The following is a 27,083-nucleotide window of genomic DNA, read 5'->3' as shown; positions in this document are numbered from 1 at the left end:
AATCTACATTGTTACACAATCATCTTCAAGAGTCAAGGCTGCTGGGTTGGAGTTTGGTAGTTTCAGGTATTTACTTCTAGCTATTCCAATATATTAAAACCTAAAAAGTGCTATCTGTATAGTGTGTAAGAATAGCCACCAGAATATCCATTTCCAAAAGAATGAAAGAGGATGTCCATCTCACACCTTATACCAAAATTAACTCAAAGTGGATCAAAGACCTAAACATTAGCACCAAGACCATAAAACTCTTAGAAGAAAATGTAGGGCAATATCTTAAAGATCTTGTGATAGGAGGTGGTTTCTTATACCTCACACCCAAGGCGCGAGCAACCAAAGAACAAATAGACAAATGGGATCTCCTCAAAATTAAACACTTTTGTATATCAAAGGACTTTGTCGGAAAAGTAAAAAGGCAACCTACACAATGGGAGATGATATTTGGAAACCACATATCAGATAAGGGTTTCATATCCCGAATATATAAAGGAATCCTGCATCTCAATAATAGAAAGACAAACAATCCAATTAAAAAATGGGCAAAAGACATGAACAGACATTTTTCTGAAGAGGAAATACAAATGGCTCAAAAACATATGCTCAACTTCACTGGCTATTAAGGAAATGCAAATCAAAACCACAATGAGATATCATCTCACACCTACCAGAATGGCCATTATCCAAAAAACAGAAAATGACTAGTGCTGGAGAGGATGTGGAGAAAGAGGCACACTTATTCATTGTTGGTGGGAATGTAGAATGGTGCAACCACTCTGGAAGACAGTATGGAGGTTCCTCAGGAAGCTAAATATAGATTTGCCATATGACCCAGCTATTCTATTGCTAGGTATATACTCAGAGGAACTGAAACTTAAAACACAAACAGACATTTGTAAACTGATGTTTATTGCAGCATTATTCACAATTGCCAAGAGATTGAAACAGCCCAAATGTCCATCAAAGGATGAGTGGATAAACAAACTGTGGTATATACACATGATGGAATATTATGCAGCTGTAAGACAGAGCAAAGACATGGATCATGTAATAATGTGGATAAACCTTGAGGACATTATGTTGAGTGAAGTTAGCCAGAAAGAAAAGGACAGATTCTGTATGGTCTCACTAATATGAACAGACATTAATGAACAAACTGTGGGAGTTAAAAGCTGACAACACAGGCGACCAGAAGATAGAAAGAGGGCAGAGACTAGCCATTTGATGCTGAAGGACTACAGAATGTTTAGGATTGATTGCATAGATCCAGAAATAGATAGCATAATACTGTGTGATGGTAGCACAGTATTTTAAGTACACTGAACAAAGATGTCTGTGAGTAAAGCTGAAAGAGGTGGGATAGGGAAATGTATGACACCAGAGGTAAAGATAGATGATAAAGACTGGGACTGTATAACGTGGCAAAAACTGGAGTGGCCAATGACTGTTACTAAATATACAAATATAACAATGTTTTTGCATGTGGGAAAGCAAATGAATGTCAACCATGTAGAGAGTTGAAAAGGGGATGGTGTTCAGGAAAAAACATAATCAAAGCAAACTGGAGTCTATGGTCAATAGTAACATTGTAATATACCTCCATTTAATGTAACAAAGGCAATATGCCAATGCTAAATGTATATGAGAGGGGGATATAGGGGAGGAATATGAGATTCTTGGTAGTGGTGTTATTTGCTGTCCTTACTAGTATATTGTATGATTTTATTTTTCTTTTTATCATTTTTTCTTATTGCTAAAAAAAAGACAAAACAATTTTTCTTGTAGTAATCAATATGCTCAAGTGCTGATTGTGGTGATAAATGTACAACTTTATGATGATACCATGAACAACTGATTGTACACTGTGGATAAATGTGTGGTATGTGAATATAACTCTATAAAATTGTAGGAAAATATATATATAGGAGTAAAAGTGTTGGAGAAAACATGGTGAGAGGGATGATGCCTCACCAATATGGACTAACTACAATGTATAAACTCAGAATTGAATCTTAGAACATAGCCTAACGTGGACATAATAATTGTAATAGTCCCTAGATTGTAAGCTCTTACAGCAGTTAACTGTATCCCTGAATTGTAACGCGTATCTCTAAACTTTGAGATGCTGATCCCCTAGCGTATAACCTGATTGGTCTCTGGAACAATGCATATCTCTGAGACACCTGAAACTCAGAGCTAGAGCTCGGCAGATATGAATGTCAGTATTAGTGCATACAGCCACTGTCAAAAAAAAAAAAGCTGAAAAAGAGCCCAGACTTCAATTAGTGATATGAATGAAGCAGGTCTGGTTAAGACCAGGGCAAGCCAGGCCAAAGGGTAAAGGTTGAAACTGATTGTGTTTTAAAACTTCAACTTCCATATGAGACCAAGGGAAGAGATACCTATTTGGTACAGGATCTAAATTTTCTAAACGGTACAACTCTACAGTCGATTTGTTCAAACAACACAATTTCATGGAACTTTGAATAGGAAGTGAGATACGGTAGGTTAGTATAGGCTGGAGTGAAATAGTGACACATCCCAGAGTAATTTGGGCAGATAATAAAAAATATATTTACAGCCTCCCCCTCCCCAGCCCCGAGGATCTGGGGGAAGGTGCGGATGTGTTGGACATCCTCACCTGGACTGGTGTTGATGTTGTCACAAACATTGGGACTGGAGGTTTGATGTGCTGAGCCCTCGATCATGGGACTTGCCCTTATGAAGCTTGTTACTGCAAAGGAGAGTCTAAACGTGCATGTAATTGTGCCTAAGAGTCCCCCTGAGTACCTCTTTGTTGCTCAGATGTGGCCCTCTCTCTCTCTAACTGAGCCATCTCGACAGGTGAACTTGCTGCCCTCCCCCCTACATGGGACCCGACTCCCAGGGTTGTAAATCTCCCTGGCAATGCAGAATATAACTCCCGGGGATGAATGTGGACCCGGCATCGTGGGACTGAGAGTATCTTCTTGACCAAAAGGGGGATGCAAAATGAGACGAAGTAGTTTCAGTGGCTGAGAGATTTCAAATGGAGTCGAGAGGTCACTCTGGTGGACATTCTTATGCACTATATAGATAACACCTCTTAGGCTTTAATGTATTGGAATAGCTAGAAGTAAATACCTGAAACTACCAAACTCCAACCCAGCAGTCTGGACTCCTGAAGACAATTGTATAATAATGTAGATTACAAGGGGTGACAGTGTGATTGTGAAGACCTTGTGGATCACACCCCCTTTATCTAGTGTATGGATGAGTAGAAAAATGGGGATAAAAACTAAAGGACAAATGGGGTGGGATGGGGGGATGATTTGGGTGTTCTTTTTTCACTTTTATTTTTTATGCTTGTTCTGGCTCTTTCTGATGTAAGGAAAATGTTCAGAGATAGATTGTGGTGATGAACACATAACTATGTTATCATACTGTGGACAGTGGATTGTATACCATGCATGATTGTATAGTGTGTGAATGTATTTCAATAAAACTGAATTTAAAAAAAAAAAAAAAAAAAGAATAGCCACCAGAGTGACCTCTCAACTCCATTTTAAATCCCTCAGCCAGTGAAGCTTTATTTTGTTTCATTTAGCATCCCCGTTTTGGTCAAGAAGATGTTCTCAATCCCATGATGTCGGGTCCAGATACATCCCCGGGAGTCATATCCTGTATTGCCAGGGAGACCCACACCCCTGGGAGTCAGGTCTCACTTAGTGGGGAGGGCAGCGAGATCACCTGCCAAGGTGGCTCAGTTGGAGATAGAGGGCCACATCTGAGCAACAGAGAGGCACTCAGGGGAAGACTCTTAGGCACAATTATAAGCAGGTTTAGCTTCTCCTTGCAGCAACAAACCCCAAGACAGAGGGCTCAGAGTGTCAAGTCATCAGTCCCCAGTGTTTGTGAGAACATTGGCAACAATCCAGGTGAGGAAGTCCAATACCTCCGCATCCTCCCCCAGCTCCTCAGGGGCCCCCGAATATATATTTTTATTCTCCACCCAAATTACTTTGGGATGTGTTGCTACTTCACTCTAACCCATACAGACCTACCATATCTCACTTCCTACCCAAAGTTCCATGTAATTGTGCTGTTTGAACAAACTGACTGTAGAAGTTATATTGTTCAGAAAGTATAGATCCTATACCAAATAAACATTTCTTCCCTTGGTCTCACATGGAAGTTGAAGTTTTAGCACACAGTCAGTTTCAACCTTCACCCTTGGCCCAATTTACCCTAGTCTTAACTAGATCTGCTTCACTCATATCTTGAATTGAAGTCTGGGCTCTTTTTCAGCTTTTTTTCTTTTTTTTTTTTTTGTCAACTGTTGCTGTATGTGCTAATACTGACATTCATATCTGCCGAGCTCTAGCTCTGAGTTTCAGGTGTCACACAGATATCCAATGTTCCAGAGACCAATCAGGTTATACGCCAAAGGATCAACATCTCAGAGTTTGGAGATAGCCGTTAAAATTCAGGAATAGATTTGACTGCTTTAAAAGCTTATAATCTAGGGACCATTACAGTAATCATTTCCCTGTTAGGCTGTGCCCTAAGATTCAATGCTGAGTTTACACATTGTAGTTAGTCCATATCAGTGAGGCATTATAGTGTTTGCCTTTGTTTCTGGTGTACTTTACTCAGAATGCTCTCTACAGGATCCATGTACCTCCTTGCGTGTCTCACAGCTTCACTCCTTCTTGTAGTTGCTCAATATTCCCTTGTGTGCATACACCATAGTTCACCCTTAGGCCACCTCCATCCACTGCAAATCATGAACACTGCCTCCAAGAACACCAGTGTGCAAATGTCCATTCATGTCTCCACTCTCAGATCTTCCAAGTACATGCCCCATAATGAGGTTGCAGCACCCTAGGGCCCCCACATACTTAGCTTCCTGTGGAACCACCACAGTGACCTCCAGAAAGGCTACACCATTCTGCCTCCTCATCAACAGTAAATAGGTACATCCCTCTCTCCATGATTTCTCCAGCACTTTTACCCCTATTTATATTTTTTCCTATAGTTTTATAGAGATATTTTCACTTAACATACTATTATCCACAGTGTACAATCAGTTGTTCACAGTATCATCATATAGTTGTACATTTATCACCACAGTCAGCACTTGAACGTATTGATTACTGTGAAAAAGGTTTTTTTTTTTTTTGGTGAATAATAAGAAAGATAATAATAAGAAGAAAAATAAAGTATCATACAATACATTAGTAAGGAGAGAAAACACCACCACTACCAAGAATCCCATATCCCTGCCTTATATCCCCCTCTCATACACATTCAACTTTGGTATATTGCCTTTGTTGCATTTAATGGAAGCATATTGGAATGTTACTGTTGACCATAGACTCCAGTTAGCTTTGATTATGTTTTTTCCCAGAAATAATATCTTAACATGAACTTAGAATTCATTGTAATGTTTGGATGCAAGATGTCTGGAAAAAATGATCAGGATTTTATAAGCAGAGCATATTTTACTGCAAAAGAATATGGCTATCATTTATGCTATTGAAAATTAGTGATTTTATTAGGAATCCATTTCTAGTTAACTACTGTTGATAATACTGTAGTAAATTTCCTACTTCCTGTACACAATGAGAATGTGAATTTAAAGCCTCTTATGACTACATGCCCTCAACTCTGCAAGGCAGAGACATAAAATATCTGTGTCAAAGTGTTATAAAAGTCGCTAAGTACTTATACTTTCTGCATTTATCTTAGCACAGATTGATAGCAAACAGTTTGTAGAAGAGCATCAGTCCACAGACCATACATTGAGTAGCACTGCTCCAGAACCCTCCCAATACTGTTTCTAAACATCTGGTATAGTCATATTGTGTCACCTGCAGTCAAGCCACAAGTACTTGCCTTGCTTCTGCTCTAAGGAAGTCCATTTCCCCAGAGAAGGAAGTCAGAAGATCCACACTCATTGTTGATTCTTCACGCCCTGGACCCAAACATCTTCAGGACTGACCTGTAACAGGAACAAACTCAACAGTGTTCCTGATTTTAGGGGGAAACTTGCAGTTTTTCACCATTAAGTAAGATGTTACAGGGAGGCCTAGGCACAGGGCATATTTCCAACACCACGGACCCTCTCCCTTCACTTGTTCCCAAATCTGAAGTCTTTGTAGGTGGCTGCCTATAGTGCATGGTGCATGTTCATATAGAGGGCATTTACTGAGCAATCAGTCTGTGCTGGGACAGTGGGTGTGACGGCGAGTAGCAGTGATCTGCACAGTGCCTTGTCCTCACAGAGTTTACAGCATAACAGGGTCACCAGCAACTGAGTGGGCAATTACACAGGAAGGAATGGGAAATGATTGAGGTACAGCTGCTTCTAGCATAGACTGTGTGATTTGGGGCAAGTCCAGTCGCTTTTGTAAGCCTTGAGTTTTCTGTCCGAAAAATGAAACCAAGTCTGAGGGGTTTTCAGCTGTACCCTAAACGTGTCAATGAATGGATGCATGAATGAAAACTCCTATATATCCCATCATGGAGATAGTGAAAGGAAAGTGAGTGGAAAAGCCTGTTCAGCGTTAGCTCACCATGTGCCATGTCTCTAAATGTTCTTCTCCTCCCTTCAGGGGTCTCTCCTCATTAGGCTCTCTCTGGCCCATTTTCTTCAGGTTTCTGCTCCTCAACTCACTCCCCACCATTCTCTTTCTCTTAGCGTTGGACCACCTGTCTCGTTCCACTTGTGCCACCTCAAAGCATAAGAAAGGGCTTGTTTTGACCTGCTATCTGCTAGGAAAGGGGAGAGAATCTTCTATGGCTAACCCAGGAGATTTTACCTTCCTGAGAGGAATCTTTAATGTTTAAATGATCTGGGGATTTGAACTAAGGATTCTGGGAAACTGAAGGCTTTTACAAAGGAGACAAATGCCCACACAGCCTTAAGTGTGCAAAGGCTCAGCCTGGGTCACTCAGTCACTCGCTTGAACATGGTCACACCCACTCCTCAGGCACCTCTGAAACTTTGGGTCAGGGGGTCCTTGCCACTTTCTCAGAGGAGTGCGAATGTGTCTCTCAAAAGAACACAGCCATTTTGTTCCCTGTCAAGATGCCCCTTCATACTGTAATTAGAGTGTGATGAGGGTGTAAGAGGGAGAGAAAGAATATGAAATGCTCTTACTTCCCCATGGCTCATTCTTCCTGCACCACAGGCTTTGAATCCACTGAAACATACACTATTGTATACAGATAGAGAAAGAATGCGATGTGTGTGCCTCTAAGTTCATGCCTTCATAGAGCTGTGTGCCAAAACGAGGTGGCACAGGCTGGTGGATCATTAAATGGCCTAAGTAGATCTGAATTCTGCTTGATAAACTCTGCCCTTCGATAAGTCACTTTGACTCTTAAGGCCTTCATTTTTCCCATCTGCAAAATAGGAATAAACTTATGTTCTCCTAGTTCTCTTCTTAAAAGGTTGTAAAGACAAACCTGTGAGAACTCATAACCTTTCACAGTATTCGCTGTGCCTGCTGTTTACTGATCATCCCAGCTAATGGAAAGGAATGATGAAGTAGTCGGAATGAAACAGCGTGGCATTCAGGAATACTCATGTTTATTTTTTGTTTTGTCTTGAATTTTATTTGGAGCAATAGCAACAATTTCTTGATTATGTTTTGCTGAAAATTCAGTTAATTATCTTCCTAACACACACACCAGCAGGGGAGAAGAAGGAAAGATAGTGGAATCAGTCTAGGATGGCCCTATTTTATTCACAGCAGATAATCATTGAAGCGGGTATATCTCAGGTGAATAACAAAGAACTGATGCTTTGGAACCTAACAATTTTCAATATAAATGTGTCAGGATAGCGGCTGCCTACTTAGTTGTCTGGTAGACATCTCAAACTTAGGTACACAGTGGACTGCTGATCTTGCCCCCAAAACCTTCTCCTCCCAGCACCTTTTCCATCTCTGTTAATTTAATTCCACCCTTTCCATTGCTCAAACTGAAAACCTCAGGGTCATCTTCGACTCACCTCTCTCTTGTACTCCTATTTGCTCCACCTTTGCAATATATTGAGAACCCAGTATTTCTCAACATCTCCATTCCTATCACTCTGGCCAAGGCCACCATCATCCCTAACCTGGAAAGTCTCCCTGCTTCCACCCCTCACCCTCGTCAGTCTACTCAGCAGAACAACCAGAGACATTCTTTAAAAACTTAAAAGCTTGAAACTTTGCAAAAATCATGTATTCCTCTGATGAAAACCCTGTCAATGGTTTCCTGCTCATACCAAGTAGAAGTCAAATTTTTACTGGGGCCTCTAAGGCCCTCCATCTCCATGCAGCCTGTTACCCACACTGACCTCATCACACTGCTTTTCCTTTTATCAGCCCTCTCTAGCCATATCAGCCCCTTTCAGTTACCCAGAAGCTCCTGCAGCAGGCTCCTACCCAACATCTCCTGCCCTGGCCATCACCTGTCCCTAGAATCCTCTTCCTGGGTTCCGCATGGTGCATTCCTCCACACCTCTCATGTCTTTTCTGGCTGCTCTACCCAAAATTCCAGCTCATCTCCCCCCCACATATTTGCTGTCCCTCTTTTCTGCCCTATTTTTCCCTTTGCATTTGATCAGTATATGGTGTATCTTATACTATGCTTATTGACCTAGTTTATCATTTGTGACCTCCTTTAGAATGTAAACTCCATGGAAGCAAAGATTTTGCTGTTATGTTTGCTGCTGTACCCCCACATTCCAAAACAATGACTTCCATATCATAGGCACTCAATGAATACTTTTTGGAGGTTGAATGAGCATATAGATGATACTATACTGTGATTTGCACTTTCTATCCATTATTTAATTTAATTCCTACAACAGCTCTCTGAGATGGGCAGGGTATTTAGTCCCATTTTAAAATGAGGAAACAGAGACTCAGAGAAGCTAAGAACTTTCCCCAGATCACACAGTGGTGGAGTCAATCCCAGGTCTGTCCAACTCCAGAACTTTTAACCATTGTGCTTTAGCACTCTGTTGTACCAACTTTAAGGTTAAAAAATCTAGCAAACAGGATACATATTTCAGCTCCTTCATTGTCCCCTTTACATTAATTGCTTTCCCTTTCTCTGGAGCCACTCAAATAAATAAACAAAGCAGATCTCAATATCAAGAACAGAAAAATAGACCATCCTAAAACAATTAGTCTCCTTTGAATCCTCCTAAGTGAAATGCCTTGAAGACATTAAATAGCAGTGGCTTTGGAACTCAGAGATCTAAGTGATTTCCCCAGGTCAGCCACCACACACTGTGAATCTAGGGCAGGCAAGTTGCCTGACTTAGTTTCCCTGCATGTGAAAGGCTGGCTTGAACAGGTGATATGTCACTTCTGCTCCACTTGATTCTCTGGTCTCTGAGATTGTTTCCTTTCTTTTGTGATTCTGGGTGTAGGGCATGGTGTGGGATGTAGCACTATGTGTAAGGCCATTTCTTTGTCTTCATCACCTTGAGGAAGGATTTCTGCTCTTCAGAGGGGCCCTCCCAAAGCTCCTGATCTCTACGGAAGAGTAGTATAGCGTTATATGGTGCCTGAGTGTTGGCAACCTTCACCCACCTAGATGCCCATCCTGCTTATTAGAGTCAACACTGGGTGGGAATTTAGAACACTAGATTCTGTTTTGGCCTTTACTTATTGACATCCTAAGTCTCCTTAAATCCTTTCTGGAACAAGTCAAGGGATAATGCTTAAAGAACTGTAATACTGCTGAAACCGTGTGACCTTCAGTAAGGTGTTTACCTTCTTGGGGATTGTGTTTGCTCCTCTGAAAAATGGGAGAAAGAGGATCCCCAGGCTCTTATAAGTGCTGAAAAGCTGTCTTAGCCCCAACCCACCACCCTTCTTCCAGAGGGACTGAAATTAAACCACCGTCAATACACAGCTGCCTATCTGACCTGCCCCCCCACCTCCAGTTTCTTTGTTAGCTTTAGGACATTTACGGTTGAAGAATTTTTTCTTGACATCTAACTCAAGTTCCTCATTCCAGAAGCAGCCATTTTATGGGGACACTGGCAGAGCTTCCTTGAGAGCAGTGAAGCCCTCTGCAAATGTGGACTCTGAAGATTAATAGGAATATGCCCATGTAGCCGTTGGTGTGCTTGGCAAAGCTCATCTACATATGGTTCTGTGTGCCGGTGTGAGCATGTGTGTGTTCATGCCAATGTGTGTGATGAAGCATAAAAGTGTGTACAGGAGTGTGAGTAAACAGATCGTTGAGTCACACAGGGCAGCCCATCCTGGCGGGCTTTGTCTTTGTTTTGGTTGCCATGACAGCAGGGAGGGCCTCTGCATCAGTAAACAGAGCTTCCTGTCTGTGCTGGAGGAAGGGTCCGGAGCCTGAGCCAATTTGTCCTCCAACTGAGGTTTCTTGCCATAGCAGACCCACCGGGACATCTTCCTCATTAGATAAACATAGAGACACCTGTCCAGGTGCTTTGTGACTCTGAGGTGATGTAACGTGGGCAGGAATTTCAGATTTCGGTGAACCTCATTTATCATCCCCAAGAGTTAGAAACCTCATAGCAAATTCTAGAAATATGAATGATCGAAACCCTTCCCCTCACCATATGGGCTAATACCAGTTGCTTTCATTTATTAATATACAGATTAGCTGCCTTGTGAATTATCCATAGCAATTGCTCCTTTATATGCCAATAAATTTATAAAATATAAATCAATTTTAATATTAACCTAAAGATTATTCAGAAGACAACTCTGCCTTCTCCCCCCATACATCCCCGGTCACACATAATAAATGTACTGGATGGTGTGCCATGTCTGAGATTATCTATATAATTCTTCTGCTTCATCTTATCATGAATAATATAGACTTGGCTGTGTCTGAATATTTGATTTTTACAAATTGTGCCTCTCATGTAAACTGCCAGAAAACAAAAACAGTCACAAATGTAAATTCAGTGACTAAAAGGAAAGAAGAAAATTGTACTTAGCCATGCAGTGCAAGGAGACCGGCTTTCCCCTGGGAAGCAAATTTAGAGACTCAAACCTGGATATGTATGTGAGAACCACAACAGAGGCTCATCCAGGCTTGACTCCAACTTACCTTATGTTCATGTATATAGGAGTTGCCTTGCAAGGGGACCTGCAGGTTATCCTCCCAAGGGAAAAAAAATAGCCTAAAATTATGACCAACAGAAATGGGAAAGGTGAGGTATCAACAATGGAACGCAAGCTGGATTTTTGTCATGTCACAGTCTCATACGAGAATTCAGTCAGGACTCCCAGAGTAAGCCCGATTTGTTCTTGCCTATGGTTATGAGCAGAGGGTTTTTATGTGTCCTCCTAATGTTAGCTCTGCTTGACGAGGAAACAGAGGCAGCGAGATTATTCCCCACCATATTAGCAGCGGAAGAAAACCAAGTTTCCAGGCTCTGAGGAAAGACCTGGTATTAGTTCTGCTACATCACACAGGAATTTCTTTTTGTGCCCCTTGTTTGGAATTCTAAAGTCTAGATGCCTCCCATCCTGAGTATGTTACATATGTGGGTGTAGAAATGCTGGACGGAGCAAATGAAAAGGAGCTGGTCACCATTCTCCTCCCCTAGGCCACAGGCCAGTGCCAAGAGGCCTTAGGTGGGGTGTGCATACTCTCCTAATGTAAGTCAGATTTCTTCTTTTTAATTTCCTGTCACTTGTTCTGAGGGAGCTGGATAATTTGAGATAATCAGATGGCTACTCTTTGAGGTTCTTTTCAATAGGCAGTCTGGCAGTGGTCATCTGATTAACTGAGGTAAAGATCGTAAGCTTTTTCTGTGTAGCCCTTGCAAAAGTATCATCAGGACATTCAGGATCCTCTGGGAAGAGGAGACACTTCTCAGATCACCAGGGACGAGAGAGGGCCCAGTGCAAGGAACTGGGTACTTTCCAGCACACTTCCCTTTTCCAGGCCTGGGCCAGAGGGCAGGTGGAATCAAAGTTAGAATATTCACTTATTTTTGCCAGATAATAAGAGTTGAATTCTGTTTGCCCTTGTTCTCTTCAGAATGCAACATGCACATAAATAAATGAGAACAATCATATGGACACAAAATCAAGTAGTACATCACCAGTTTAACTAATGCTCTGAATTTTATTGTCTTCTAAATTATTTTTTTACTGTGAAATATAACATATATACATAGAAGTGATAACTTTCCAAGTGCAATTTAGCAAGTAGTTAGAGAGCAAATTTCAAAGCATATTATAGGTTACAGATACATAGTTTCAGTTATTTCCTTAAGGTGAAATGTAACATATATACAAAAAGGTAATCTCAAAGTATGATTTAAGTGGCTGAGAGAATTCGCAGAGTCAAGAGGCTGTCCTGGAGGTTACTCCTATGCAAGCATCACCTAGATATGCCTAATGACCACAGTATGTGAATTTTATTTTAGATCCTTGTATTAACTCAACATAGAGCAATGGGCTTATATGCTTCTGTATCAATGAAAAGACAATTCCTTTAAAAAAAGAAAAGACAACTCTGTTTTTATATTCTTATTTTCCTCAATCTTGAGCTGCAACTAAATCCCTTCTGTAGGTATGACATATTGCCTTCTAGATAGCATGGAAGACATTCTTAGGCATTGTGGGAACAGCACTTAACCTGGAATAGAAATTGGTTTGAATCCCATCTCTGCCTGTTGCTACTTGAGTGGCCTTGGGCAACTAAGGAAACCTTTCTGAATCTCCCAAGTTTGTGCACATGCAAATGAAATAATTTACATGTAAATGATTTGTAAATTAAAGTTTCCACAAATGTGTTATACAAATATTAGCTGCTTTTAATACTTTATTTCCATAATCTGTGTATTTATTCCTCTACTCAGAGGTCCTCGTTGAAATATATGATGTGGACTTTGCTTGCCCTCCTGGAGTCTGCAGACTAGTCAGGGAGATAAGCTATGGGCATAAACAGTTATACAGCAGAGGAGAGAGTGAGAAGTTTCATGAAAGAGGCAGGTGCCCAGGCTTTCTGTCTGGAGCTCCCCAGGAAAAAACAAACAGAAAAGGCCCCTTGGTACACCAGCTGCTTAATAAAGAGGGGCCCCACATACAGCTCTTCCTTCTCCACTCTGGAGCAGGAGCTGCTTAAGAAGGATTCTCACCTGTGCACATTTCCAGCTTTACCCCTTTTAGCCAGGAGACTTCTCGGAAAGTCCAGGCCTGATTCATTGGGCTCTGGACCTGTGCATTTCAGCAAAGGTGCCAGGTGAGAAGGTGGGAAGAAATGGAGGCCTGCAGTGGCAGAGGAGAGCCGGAAAGCCAACTGGTAAGACTAGAGCCAGGAAATTTCCAAATACACAGAGATTAAACTGGGATTTGTTGGCCTGTCCCATTGGAAGCCAAGCTACACAGTTATTCTGGGGGCCAGATGGAGGTGACATATTTTATGCCTAAAAGACAGATTCTGCAGAGATTTAAATGGAGCTAAACAGAAGAAACTTGGTGGCAGTGTCCAGGAGTTACCTAGAAATTACTGCCTTTCAGCTAGCTCACCTGGCTCCTTTTGGGTCAATGTAGAGAATGGAGGGCCTCATCATTTAATCCTTTGGGAACATGGACAGAGTAGCAGTGTGCTCACCCAGTAAGCCTGATATTTTTAATTCAAAAAAAAAATCTATTGAGCATGTACCATGCACCAGGTCTATGTGAGACCAAGAGAACACAATGTTGAGTAAGATGCAGTGTTTCCACAGAAACTCAGGTAGAGGCAGAGGTGATCACACCTGCCATCTCAATACAGGTCTAACTGTAAGATAAGCCCTAAAGGAATAGGGGAAATGTTGAATGGGGGCCAGAAGACTGGACAGGGTGGGCAAAGGAAAGCTAAGTAGAAGAGATGACATTTCAACCTGGTCTTCGAGAAGGATGTTGACAGACTCCAACAGATAAGAAGGGATTCCAGAAGAGAAGCAACATACGTAAGTCTTGACAGCTTGCATTGCGTTTTCAGGAACGATGAGCAGCCTGCTGTGGTTGAAGCATGGGCTGTGATGGGCTGCAGGCAGGGGCTGAATAGGAATGGTGGGAGATGAGGTTTGAAGAGAAGGGTTGGGTTCAGATTATGAGAGACTTTAAAGAGCATGTTGAGTGTTTGTACTTCATTCAACAGCTGGTGGAGGAGGCTGTCAAGGAGGCTGGGTTATAGAGTGGAAAGAAGATGGAATTTAGATGATGAGAGTTGTGTTTTCTCCTATTTATTTGTCCTTGCACACTTGCCCTCTCAAAGAGCCATGTAACCTTTCTTAGGTTCTTTTTTCTGAACTGGAAAATGGGGCTGATGATAATAATGCATGCTCTATATGCCAAAGGATTATTGTCCTCCTCTGGCCATAGCCTGTTTAAATTCCACTTCTTTTTCAAGGTCATGTTGAAAATATTACCTCCTTGTTAAACCTTCCTGGATTCCTACTGAATTTTCTTGAAAAATCAAGACATGTGCATATGGAAAGATAATGCCACTGGGCTAGGCAGGTACGGAGTGTGTGCAGAGTGTGAGCTTTTAGAGAAACCGGCAGGGTTCCAATCCTGGTTCTATTTCTTACTTGAACTTGAACAAGTTACTTTTTTTTTTTTTTTTTTTTTTAAGTAGAACAGTAGTAAGGTATGTAATGTAGGGAATTAGGGACTTACAAAATCCTGAGGACGGGGGAGCAAGGAGTAGGCTTTAGCCCGAACCTCCAGACATAGCTCCCACAACGATCCCAAAGAACCTGTCCTCCAAGGGAAATTGCTGCCTCCATCACGATCAGGAATCTCCTGGCCCAGCTGCTGGTTCCAGAACCACACCACCTTAGCTGCAGTTTGGGAATCAGGAAGCTACTCGCAGAACTTCTCTTCCCACTTAAGTCAGTTCTGAATCCAGGGTTCTCCTGGAGCATCTGATTAGTGAAATCAAATTCCAGTCTGGAACCCCATCTTCAAGGGAGTCTGTCTTTAGCCTTCCAGTCTTGAAGGAACTACCTTGTTGGTGCTGTGAAGTTTCCCAAGGTCTGAATTTTGCAGATTGCATCTCGATGTTAGGGGGAATATTTTCTCGTCCTCTATATTTTCTGTAAATTGGTAGTGGGAGCAAAAGGTTTGACCAGATTCTGGTTTAACCTTTATGTCAAGAATACTTTGTTGGCAGTGTCTGTTCCTTCATTTGGAGCCACATAAAGTCTGGGTGTTTAACTTAAATTGAGGATGATAGTACTTGTTCTACCCTCTTCTCAAAATTGTAATGATTAAATGAGCAAACTATATGAAGGTGCTTTGGTAAATTAGAAAGTGCTCTATGAACATTGCTCATTACTGTTACTATGTTAAGTTTGGAAGTGATAAGATCCAATCCACAAAATAGATGATTTTACTGTGAGATGGGTGGACTGAAGGCGGGAGATGGGTGGTTGAGAGACTAGTTAGGCGGCTATTGAAGTAGTCCAGGGAGAAGAGGGTGAGGTCCTGGACAGAGGTTCAGACAGTGAGGGTGAAGAGTGAGGCTGAATTTAGGTGCTCTTTTGAAGTTAGAACCAACAGAACAATAGCACTAATTGGGTATGAGGGGTAGAAAGAAGCCAAAGAGCCACAGGTAAGACTTTGGTGGATGGCAATGCTGTGAACCAAGCTAACCTCTTATTACCTTTGCTGAATTCCAGAAGAAAAGGAGAAAAGGAGGCACCCCAGGTCTTGAATTTTGTTACCATGATCCTCACTGGCCCTGGTCACTCCTCATTTTCACTTTCTCTCCTCACAAGCACATTTACTAGAACCTTCTGAACATGAAGCCAAGTCTAGGAGAATACATTTCTCCTTCCAGTGTGCCTGGGCCCCATGCCTTCCCCCTGGCTTTAACCATCGTGGCAGGTGGCTGTGTCCAAGGAAGCCAGCTCTGTCTGGACAGGAGATGCCAGGTGAGGCATAAGCAGGTGCCTCTCTGTGTCACGGTAGACAGGTACGTCACCTCCCCTGCCCTGTGGCTGAGGCACCTCCCTCAGCCCCTGGCTCATTTCTCCCTCCCATGTTCAGGCTGCAGCTGTTTGTTTATGGGGATCTCCATGTATAAGTGGAGCAGCTTCCAGGGCAAGAGGAGAGGGCCTGTGCCATGGGTAGAGGGCACTATGCTAGCAAGGGGGCATTCTAGCTTGGAAGGGTATTTGGAGTTGAGAAGGGCACTGGCAGAGGTGATTTCTGGAAGGGTCTATTAGCAAATGAATATTTCTTTATTACTGTTTGCGTGCCCATTGAATGTTATCATCTTCCTGTCTTCCAGGGAGCCCCCATCCCTTTGCTTCTTTCCTCTTTTTCCCATGGGGCTTTACCCTTCTCACCCTTTTGTGCCACAGAGTAGCCTTGGTCCTCTGTGCCTGTCTGGACTTTGTCTTCTGCCTGACTGTCACCCTGGCTTTCCCTTTGTCTTACTATCACCCCCACACCTCCCACACCCACCCCAGCTCTGCCCCACCTCCAGGTAGCATTTCAGCCCTTCGAGTCATTCGTATCATTGGTCTTCAGTGCCAGCCCGTATTGGGCACCATGGGAGCCAACACACTAGAGGCAGCACAGCATGGTGATTAGAGTTCAAATCCCAGCAAGTTACTTCACCTCCTAAATTTTGGTTTCCTCATCTGTTAAATAGGAATTCTAACAGTACTTACTTCAAAGGATGGTTGTGAGAATTAGGTGAGTAAATGGGTATGAGAAACTTCATCCAGGGCTGGAACATAATTGGTCACTGTACATTAATCTCTGTTGTTATTAAAAGCATAAAGGGAGCTGTGCCCCTCAGTGGGTTCAGGGCTTATGCTGTGGCTAGAGAAATGGAACATAGCTTTTGAGATCAAGTTTGTCAAGAGCCATGTCTAAGACAGCACCTTTCAAATAGAGCAAGCAGAGGGTGTTTGTGCTGAATGGCATGAAACTCATCTGGGAAGGCTTCCTGCGTGGGGCTGAAGGAAGTGCTTTCCTGTACAGTGTTTTCAGGAGATCACAGTTGCAGCCAGGGTCAAAGAAATGGGTGTACAAAAGTGCCTACCCAAACACTCTCTCTCTTTTATTTGCTTCTCCATTTCTCTCAGTCATGGCACTATCCAAACCCAGTGAATCTCATCTTCCTTGTCCACAGGGAATTTGCCAAAGAGAGAGAGAGAGTAGAGAACCGAAGAGCTTTTATGAAACTGCGGCGTCAGCAACAGATCGAGCGGGAATTGAATGGCTACCGTGCCTGGATAGACAAAGCAGGTAAGGTGGCTAGAGGAGGGCGGTGAGCGGGCTGCCCCCTGCACAGACATCAGGGACCTCTCCCTCCCAGTACTTCCATTCAAAAGGGCAGCCTAGACTGGAAAAGAGAAAAGCTCTGGACACCTTGTCTACTTTCTCCCTTTTGGGGCCTAGCTGTCCCCATTTTTCATAAGGCAGGCCTTTTGGCAAGGTGACCTTCCCAGAGCTGAAGTAGTGCTAGTGACACTATTTTGCCTGCCCAATCCCCACCCCCCACCATCCTAAACATTGATTGGGTGCTCACTTTGTGCCAGGTCCTGTTCTAGGCACTTGGGATACAGGCATGAACAAAACAGATGGCCAACACACCAGAGCTCTCCCCTTGTGGACCTTGTTCTCTTGTTGGGGAAGGCAGCAATAAACAAAAATAAGCATCTCATAGCATATGTTATAAGGTGATAAGTACAATGGAAAAATGCATCAAAGTAGGCTTATGAGGTATGGGGTGGGTTGCAGCTTTAAATAGAGTGATCAGGCTAGGCCTGTTTGAGGAAAACTCAAAGAGATGACAACATGAGCCAGGGGAAGAAGGCCTGGGGAGGAGCATTCCAGTGCCAAGGCCCTAATGAGGGAGCTTCCAGGGGTGTTGAAGATGGAGTGAGCAAGGGGAGAGCAGCAGGAGAAGGATCAGAGGGAGAATGGGGGAAGTGGGCAGCAGATCATGTGGGACCTTGGGGGCCATTGTAAGGACTTTGGATTTTACTCTGAGGGAGGCAGGAACCCTTGGAGGGTGTTGAGCTGAGGAGTGACATGCTCTGACTTCAGTTTTTAAAGGATCGCTTGTTTGCTGCATTGAGAATCAACTGTAAGAGGGCAAGGCCAGAAGCAGGGAAGCGGCTGCTGCATTCCAGGCAATAGCTGATGGTCAGAACCAGTTCTTTCCTACATCTTGAACTGTCATAGGTTCCTTACCCTGTGGTTCAGCTTCAGGAATAGTTCTTGCCCAGCTGTGAGAGTAGGTACAAACCCGTCATGATTTCATTAGTCCACAAAACTGCTGGATTCTGGTTTGACTGTGCTCAACTCCTTATGAGAGGCATCTGTCACCCCATATTTGTCAATTAAAAGAATGCATTTGGTTTCTTTATTATTTTAAAGGCTGGATTGCATTTGTGTTATATATCTTCATTTTCTTTGGGAACAAAGAGTACTTTTTTTTTTTTTTAACGAGAAAATGCATATGACAGTCAGCATCTTTTTTCTGTTCCTGATAGAAAGCATAGCATAAATGTGAGCTCTGCCAGGGAAAATTTGGAGTGTGAGTCAGTGCTGAATTGCCTGAGCCTTAACCTTCTACAGAAGCTTTGGAATGATGCTATGACACTTGTATTCCGACCACCAACACACAAAAGCTCTCTCTGAGCTCTGCAGTCAACTTTTGATTACAAGGAGAGAGAGTGTGATCAATGTGTGATGGAGGGCACCTTTTCAAAGCCAGATTAAAAACCACCTCTTGTTTGGGACCGTTTGCATTTCCTCACTGCCTCTGTACGCATGAGCGATGTGCCTTTTCTGTGCTTCCATTTCGCCCTTTCTCCTGCACGGTCGTTGGGGGTGGAGATGGGGGTGGGGGTGAACGTGAATCTTCCCAGAATACTAACTCAGCCTTAACCAGGGGGAGGGTGGGCAGATTGGCCACTAGGCCAGGCAGGCAGCGCAGTCTTGACTTCCTCGTGGAGGTGCCGTCTGACAGGCCACCGAGCAAGCTGGCAGCAGAACCGAAAGCCCTGCTGGCCGGCACCGTGACCCCACACAGGGGCAGGCGGTGCAGTCTGTGGCTCCTCATGGCTCTGCTTTCCAAATTCACACAAAATCCCAAGGCTTCACTTTCTTCCAGTTGGCAGAGCCAGCTTTCTCCGCCTTCTAAGAAAAAAGACGCACAGCGACGTCAAATTGTGCTTCCTGGCCCTTCCCTTTACAAATGGAGCTTGAGTGAATCAGAGACATATGGGTTACATTTCCCTGGAAAGACTCGAGTTCAAAAGCGAACTTGGCAAAGGCACTGGGGTGGGGGAGGGGGGCGGTTTCATCACATTCGGAGTCCTCGAAGACGTTTCAGAGGTGCCGGGCGGCACCACACCCCCTGGCTCTGCCTTGAGGGTCCTCAGAAGGCCCAGACACTGTGCAGAGCAAACATGCCTCTCTAACGGAGGCAATTCATGTTGCCAAGAGGTATTTTAACAGGTACCTAATTTTAAAATGATGCCCTGCAGATGTGCAAAAAAAATGACCTAAAAACCTTCTGTGTCTGCATAAAGAAGCACCTCACCAATAACATTTGATCTGTTAACTTAGAGTTTCACCAGAGGCTGTACTTAAAAAAGGAAGCTAAGCGTTTATGATTTGGAATGATGGCCATCCTATGCGGTACCATCCAAGCCTAGAAATGGCTCCCTCCCTGGGGAATATATTACAGACTCTCAGTTTCATATGCAGGTGAAATGGAAATGGCGTTACCCTGTCCTGTTTGTCCTTTTACTTGTTCCAAGTACTTAAATTAAATCATTGTTTAATAGGTTCTGCCACAAGCTTTTTCCCAGCAGCTGGGATCTTGGGGATGATCCCAGGCCTATGAGCTAAGGGAGGTGGGGATCAAAACCCAAACACTTCACTCAGGATCCCACCCGACTATGGACAGAGGGGCTATTTCATTGGTGCATTTGGAGGGATTCTAGTGAGGTTCATTCCAACCAATCTTGGTAGAAAATGGTGCCCCTCTGATTGCTTGCTCCTTGGGGGGCTGAGAGGAAGAAACCCACGGGGTGGGCCCAGGCCTCTTTAGCTCAAGTTCTGCCCAAAAAAGGCAGGATGGAGGTGGTGGGGACCAGAGGAAGCAAACCCACAAGTCCTGCCCCTGCCTTTGATGGCCTTCACCCATCGTCCCCTATGCTTCTTCAAAAAAGTAGACAGGATAGACTAAAACAGGAGGGAGTAGATGTTAGACACAGAGAAGAGAAACTAAGGAACTTCCCATTGCTAGAAGAAGGTTTAAGGCGCTAGGAAAGACAGGAACTTGGGGGGAAGAAAAACAGAATGGAAAAATTTAATTCCTATCAATTTAGGGGATTTGGTTTAAAAAGGTCGCCTCTACCTGTCCCCTCTGTGTGTCCCTGGAACAAGTGTGTCGTGCACTGAGCTGAATTCCACCACCATGCCCAGGGCCTCTTGCTGAAGAACTTCTGTTCTTATGTGCCCTTCTCCAGAGCTCCCTCTGTGGCCCTTGATTCCTTTCCGATGCTGCTGCCTGTGACCGGCTCTGAACTCTTTGCTCTCTTCTTGTTGCCCTGGAGCCAGCGCTGTCTCTCAGGGATTTTCATTTTACAAAATCATTTGGCATTTACAGACAATTTACTAAACCATTTGTTTCCATATAGAGGAAGTCATGCTTGCTGAAGAAAACAAAAATGCTGGAACCTCAGCCTTAGAAGGTAAGGAGGTGCCCCAACACCTTCCTCCGTTTGCATTTGCCCTCTCTTAAGCAAGGCCCGTCTCTCTTCATCAAAACAAGAAAAAATAAATAAATAAAAAAGGAGGCGTCCTGGGATTTGAAATGAAAATCTCTGTCATTAAATCCTTCATGCTTTAAAATGAAGAATTGAATCAGAGATTTAAATGCCTCTGACGTGGTGTAAATGGAATCCAGGAGTTGCTTTGTTTCAGGGTGTGTGATTGATAATGTACATTGAAAAGACCACCCCATAACTAATGGTATATGAAGGGTCTTCTTTTAAAATTTACGGGGGTCATCTTGGGACCACTTTCATTTCCAGGAAGTAGCATTGTTTATAAAGAGCCAGAACAAACAGATAAGGAGTATTTGTTTACCTGCCGTCTTTAGATAAGCTTTCACTGGAATTCCAGAGCCCTTGGATTCCAGAAGGCACTAGGGAACACGAGACTCATGTTTATAGACATCCCTGATTTCTGTAATTGGCTCAGGTATTAGGGGCAAACACCAGTGTCACAGGGACTGGGCACAAGGCCTCTTGCCCACAGTCATCAAAGCTTGGTCAGAATGATCTGGCCGTCCTGGTGGCTGCTCACTGGCCTTTCCCCTTCCCTGGTGTAGTGCTTCGAAGGGCAACGATCAAAAGAAGCCGGACCGAGGCCATGACCCGAGATTCCAGTGATGAACACTGCGTTGATATCTCTTCCGTGGGTGAGTGGAACCAGTTAGGTCTTCTTTTTCTTCCCTGAATCTTCCATAAAAAGGAAGATCCTGCCTTTTGAGAAGCATTTCTTCTGGCTACGAGGGGAAAGAGAATCCAAAGAAACCATGACTCGAGGATATAATCAGGGAAGGACATAGGACTCTAATATAGTTAATGAGTTACAGAAAAAACTGGACCAGGGGATGGTGCGTTAATAAAACGAGGATTTCAGAGCTAAGAATCCAATTCAGGTTCTTCGGTTTTGGCAGGTGTATCACATTTGTAGGGTGTGATAATGAGAACCTATGTTGAGACATTCTTCAAAAGGATCCTGAGGGCCTACTGCTTCTAGACTAGTGCCCTAAATTGGAGAAGCAGAAGTCATTTGCTTAACTCAATAACCCCCAAATGCTTCCATGGTGTGATAGTAAATAATTTCTATTAACAACTGTTTTACATGACTGGCCGTTCTAGTTTGCTAGACTGCTCAAAGCAGATACCATAAAATGGGTTGGCTTTTAGTAATGGGAAATTATTAGCTAAGAAGCTTTACGGTCTGAGGCTGTGAAAATGTCCAGATCAAGGCATCATCAAGATGATACCTTCCTCCTGAAGACAGGCTGCCGGCTCCTGGACTCCTCTGTCACATGGCAAGGCACATGGCGGGGTCTGCTGGTCCTTCCCTTCTCTTTTGGGTTTTGTTGCTTCCAGCTTCTTGTTTCCATGGCTTTCTCTTTGTGTGAATTTCATTCTCTTATAAAGGATTCCAATAAAAGGATTAAGACCCACCCTGAATGAGGTGGGTCACATCTTAACTTAAGATCCTACTCATCAGAAGATCCTACTTACAATGGTTCCACACCCACAGGAATGGATTAACTTTGAGAACATACTCTTCTGGGATGCATACAGCTTCAAACCATCATGACTGGTGTTCAATCCCAGGTTCTCATAGAGATTCTGGCTGATGGCAGGTTTTTCCTCCCCAGAAAAAGGGGAAGTTGTCACTTCATTCTTAAAAACAGAAGGGATTTACAGAGCTTACTGCTGCTTTATGCTGTCAGTGGTAGAAATATCACAAATGCAGCAGATTCCAGTGCCTGAAGCATATTTAATAGGAAAGGCTAGAGAAGAGCCCAATCTGTTACAAACATAAACATGATCCTATTAGGATTCAAGATGTTTGGTGTTTGCCTGGTGCCCTGCAGGGAATCTGTCAATTTCCTAAAACCAGGAGTGCCAAGAGAAGAAAACCAGGGATCTCTGCCTGTGCAATGACTTAGGCTACAAATTTGGGATCCTCCAGGCCTGCAATGAGGCAGTTCCCTAGCCCTGAGCCTAAAGCTGCCCACCTAGCCTTTGGTCTGTCCCTTATCATGGAAGCTGATCTCCCATAGGAAATTTTGCAGCCTCATTCTTCCTCTTTATTTCTCCCCCGACTAGGCACGCCTCTTGCCCGAGCAAGTATCAAAAGTACGAAAGTGGACGGGGCCTCCTATTTCCGGCACAAGGAGAGGCTTCTGCGCATCTCTATTCGCCACATGGTGAAGTCCCAGGTGTTTTACTGGATCGTGCTGAGCCTTGTAGCTCTCAATACGGCCTGTGTGGCCATCGTCCATCACAACCAGCCCCAGTGGCTCACCCACCTCCTCTGTAAGTGAACGGTGACTGGTGTGTGGTTGTAAGAGGACAAGCCTCCAGGCAAGGCCTGGCAGTGGTTTCTGCCAGCCCAGGGTTGTGCCTCTTCACCTGACCTGAGGGAGATTCTGAGGGAGGCCAGAGCTATCCTCAAGAGGACTGGACTGTCACAAACACGTCTTTGCTGATGAGTCAATAAGATAGTGTTACACCCTGGATGAGATAAGGCCATCTAGTTCCCTCAGGAGTCACAGTGGTATAGGGAGTCTTGGTCACCAAAGTCCTGTGGAGAAGGTTTCCTTGGGGGCAATGGATGCCAGAGGGACCCAAATGGAAACTTACGGGTCGGCTCTGGGTAAGGCTGCCTCTGAGTGTGAGCGGGGCCAGGAGACTGTCAGTGCTGGGGGTGGGAGAGAGGGCTCCAGCTCTTCCATCAAAGCCACAGGAAAGCCCTTTCTTTCTCCTCTGAGGATGGTCTGCCTTGTAAAGGCCAATGACAAACCCACCTGTTGAAAGAGAGCAAAGCTCATCTGTTGAGTGTTCCCAGAACTCACCCTGGGTCAGAGACTATTCAGACATCATTCGGCTTTGCCCGGCACTGATACGATATAGTCAGTGAATGTACTCACATACGTGTGGGTCCTGCTCATGTCTCGTGTCCCTGAGAGCTCCTTGTGTGGGGTACATTAGGTTGAGGAGTGGAGAAGCGCACACCAGCTGTGGAACAAATGTTTCTGCTTTTAATGCTTTCAGACTATGCAGAATTTTTATTTCTGGGGCTCTTCCTCTTGGAGATGTCCCTGAAGATGTATGGCATGGGGCCTCGCCTTTATTTTCACTCTCATTCAACTGCTTTGATTTTTGGGGTAAGTGTTCAGAAGCCTGCCCATTCTTCTGCTTCATGTTGATGTGCCAAGGTTTTAGATAAGCAGCTTGCTGTGTTGCTCAGCATGTAGCACTGCATTCAGAATCTGTAAAAGGAGACTAGATAAGATTAGGAGAGTTCAGGAGGGAGTGAATCCTAGCCACAGAGGGGTTTGTTTGGGTTTTTAAAGCTTTTTTTAAAAACAGCTTTTATTAAAGTGTAACATGCATACTATAGACTAGTACATGTTTCTAAGTGCATAGCTTGATGAATTTTTACAAAGCAAATACAGCCATAGCCGGAATTCCAACCACTTATTTGGGGGGAATCCTGGTGGGATAAGGGGAGGATGGGAGAGAAAAAAGGACTCAATTTCCAGTAGGTGGTTTGATTCAGAAGAGAAGTATATGTGTTTCTTTGTATTTCTTGTTCAATTTAAATTTGGGAAAATGATCCAGATGTACTCTCATGTAAACACACACACATACGTCCATTAGCAAGTCCACACATATTGTTTAACGCAGATCTCCCATTTCCAAATAATATTTACATACACATTTGTATTTTGCTAACAGCTTTCAAGGTGTTTTCGTGTCCATTTTTACCTCCTCCGTTCCTTACAAGTCTTAGGCACTATATTATGTTATTAAGTGTCAGCCTTCCCATTTACACATGAGTTAATAGAGGCTGACTTGTGTAACTTCACATAGTTAGTTAGCAGCAGAACTAGGCTGCAGAACTTTGGGCTCCTGAACCACTTCTCTTTATGCCAAACCCACGTCTCCTTCTGCCAAATCTTCAGTTAGGTGCTAAAGATTTTGAGCACTTGCCAATCTACATTTTAATTTGGAACATATGGTTCTGGATACAGAACACACAATTTTCAGGCATAACAGCCAGTGAAAGACCATTTTAACTTTAGTTTCCTCATGAGCAAGTTGGAAATGACACATACTATTCAGCGTTGCCGTGAAGATTAATTTTTATTAATTTTCCTAGCACAATGTCTAGAACCTAGTAGACATTTAATAAGTATATAGTAAAAACAAAGCATAAGTTGAATTGTTAATTTGAAGTTGGTATTTTTTATAGCAGTCAGACTCTGTGTCAAAAGTATTGTCACATTGAGGTACATGGGAACTGAGTGACTGAAAAATTTTTAATATATAGTTGGCCAAAACATTTTTGTTAGCACTAAATTCTAGGATGATGAGAGAATGCGGACCCTCTCTCAGAGATTTTGTATTGGAACTCAACCCGTATTAATTCAGATTTGTTGCCCAGTTCGGGGTGGTGCTCCTCTGTGTGTCTGTTCCTGGTGTTACCGAGTAGTAACAGTCATGGCTGCCTCATTAGTGCAGGAGATGGGACTGGCTGTTACAGTTTTCACTAAGGACAGGACTGGAGTCAGAAAACCAGTCTCCAGTATGAAGGATTAAGATTAATAAGGGGAATGGAGAGTGGTGAAGAGAAAGGTGGCCGAGTCTCGTTTTAATTTGGCAGACTGCACAAATGGGTAGACCTATCTGGAGAGACGGCTGAGTGGGGAGGGGAGAATTTTAATTTCACCATTGCCCAGTGGAAGCTGTTGGTTTTGTGCTAAATATGAAGATGTTCCTCTCTTTTCCTCTTTTTCTTCCTCCTCTCGCTGTGGCTGGGCTCGGCTTCTTCAGGTCACTGTGGGCAGCATCTTTGAAGTGATCTGGGCAATCTTCAGACCTGGGACATCTTTTGGAATCAGTGTCTTGCGAGCTCTCCGGCTTCTAAGAATATTTAAAGTAACCAAGTAAGTGATCAGAATTTGAACACCTCCCACCCACTTTTTTTTTAACATTTTTTAAATTGTGAAATATAACATATATACAAAAAAGTGATACATTTCAAAATACAGTTTAACAGGTATTACAGATCACTTTTCAAAGTATAGTATGGGTTACAATTCCACAGTTTCAGGTATTTCATTTGGGTTTTTCTAATATCCCACCCACTTTTGAAAGTGGAAACTCCTCTCTGCCTTGTTGTATTTCTCCTTCCCTTTCCAAAGACCCCTTACCCCATATTTCCCTTATCTGCCCCAATCCCCTGCCTCTACTCTTCAGCTTCTCCTCCTTTTCTGAAGATCAAACCATAAAAATATGTGTAATGCCAGATCCTGTACCACATATCCAAGTGAACAACGTATGGCTGCCATCTCCACTTCCCAGGAGTGTACAAATGCCACTTCTCTCATGGGTCCCCAGGCATGTGCCCAGCTGGACCTGGAGATGACTCAGCCCTCGGTGTCCGCTGCTATAATGTTGTCTGGGTTTTCTAGGTATTGGGCATCCTTACGGAATCTGGTGGTCTCCCTGATGAGTTCCATGAAGTCTATCATCAGTTTGCTCTTCCTCCTCTTCCTCTTCATTGTTGTCTTTGCTCTCCTAGGAATGCAGCTGTTTGGAGGCAGGTAAGCACAAAGGCTTTCCATCTGAAGGAGCCGCTCAGTGCTGTGCCTCTGAACCCCATCTTTAGCCTGTCGTTAGTTTGGTCACCATGTTACCATTTTGTTTGGTCTTGTCCGTGGCCCAAATCTACCACTGAATCCATCTGTGGAACAAATGTCTCTGCTTTGAATCCGTTCAGACTATACAGGATTCTCGTTCCCAGGACATGTCCTTTTGGAGTTGTCCCTGAAATGTACAACAGGAGCCATGTAACTGAGGATCAGCCAAGCCCCTTTTTATGTCCAGCACCCTTCAAAGTGCATAGTCCATCAGTAGAAGTCACTAATATCATCTTTCTAAGTTACATGGAACTGGGAAAAAGTAGGCAAAGGGGGGATGTGGAGAAAGGGGGAAAGAAGTGATGCAAACTGTGTAATCTTGGGAAGGGGTTACTTGATGTAAGAGATTTTTCATTCCATTCTTCTTTCTGGATTTCCTTTTTAGGTTTAACTTTAATGATGGGACTCCTTCCGCAAATTTTGACACCTTCCCGGCAGCCATCATGACCGTATTCCAGGTATGAGGCCATTGGGCCATCAAACAATGTTTTGGGGTCTCTTGGACCACACACTACAGGTTTAGTATTAAAATGTTAGGAGAATCCTGTTTTTCCTCTCCGGACTCCTACCAGGGAATATTAAAAGAGCTTTACTGTGATTATCTCATTGTC

General features: G+C 43.5%; 1 protein-coding gene across 2 annotated transcripts in view; it reads left to right on the top strand.

Moving 5' to 3' along the window:
- CACNA1E (calcium voltage-gated channel subunit alpha1 E) overlaps positions 1-27,083 on the top strand; it is a 335,694-nt gene that overhangs the window by 227,917 nt on the left and 80,694 nt on the right. For both annotated transcript variants that reach the window (XM_037825226.1, XM_037825225.1), the window contains exons 8-15: positions 17,122-17,237; positions 20,651-20,704; positions 21,346-21,435; positions 22,871-23,080; positions 23,819-23,931; positions 25,604-25,716; positions 26,245-26,376; positions 26,858-26,930. In XM_037825226.1, coding sequence (XP_037681154.1) covers positions 17,122-17,237; positions 20,651-20,704; positions 21,346-21,435; positions 22,871-23,080; positions 23,819-23,931; positions 25,604-25,716; positions 26,245-26,376; positions 26,858-26,930 — 901 coding nt within the window. The remainder of the gene's footprint in view (positions 1-17,121; positions 17,238-20,650; positions 20,705-21,345; positions 21,436-22,870; positions 23,081-23,818; positions 23,932-25,603; positions 25,717-26,244; positions 26,377-26,857; positions 26,931-27,083) is intronic.

The sequence above is a fragment of the Choloepus didactylus genome, chromosome 2, assembly GCF_015220235.1.
Source record: "Choloepus didactylus isolate mChoDid1 chromosome 2, mChoDid1.pri, whole genome shotgun sequence".
In the NCBI taxonomy this organism is placed as follows: domain Eukaryota; kingdom Metazoa; phylum Chordata; class Mammalia; order Pilosa; family Megalonychidae; genus Choloepus; species Choloepus didactylus.
Note: the sequence above shows the minus strand (reverse complement) of the source record. Positions and strands in the feature narration are given on the sequence as shown.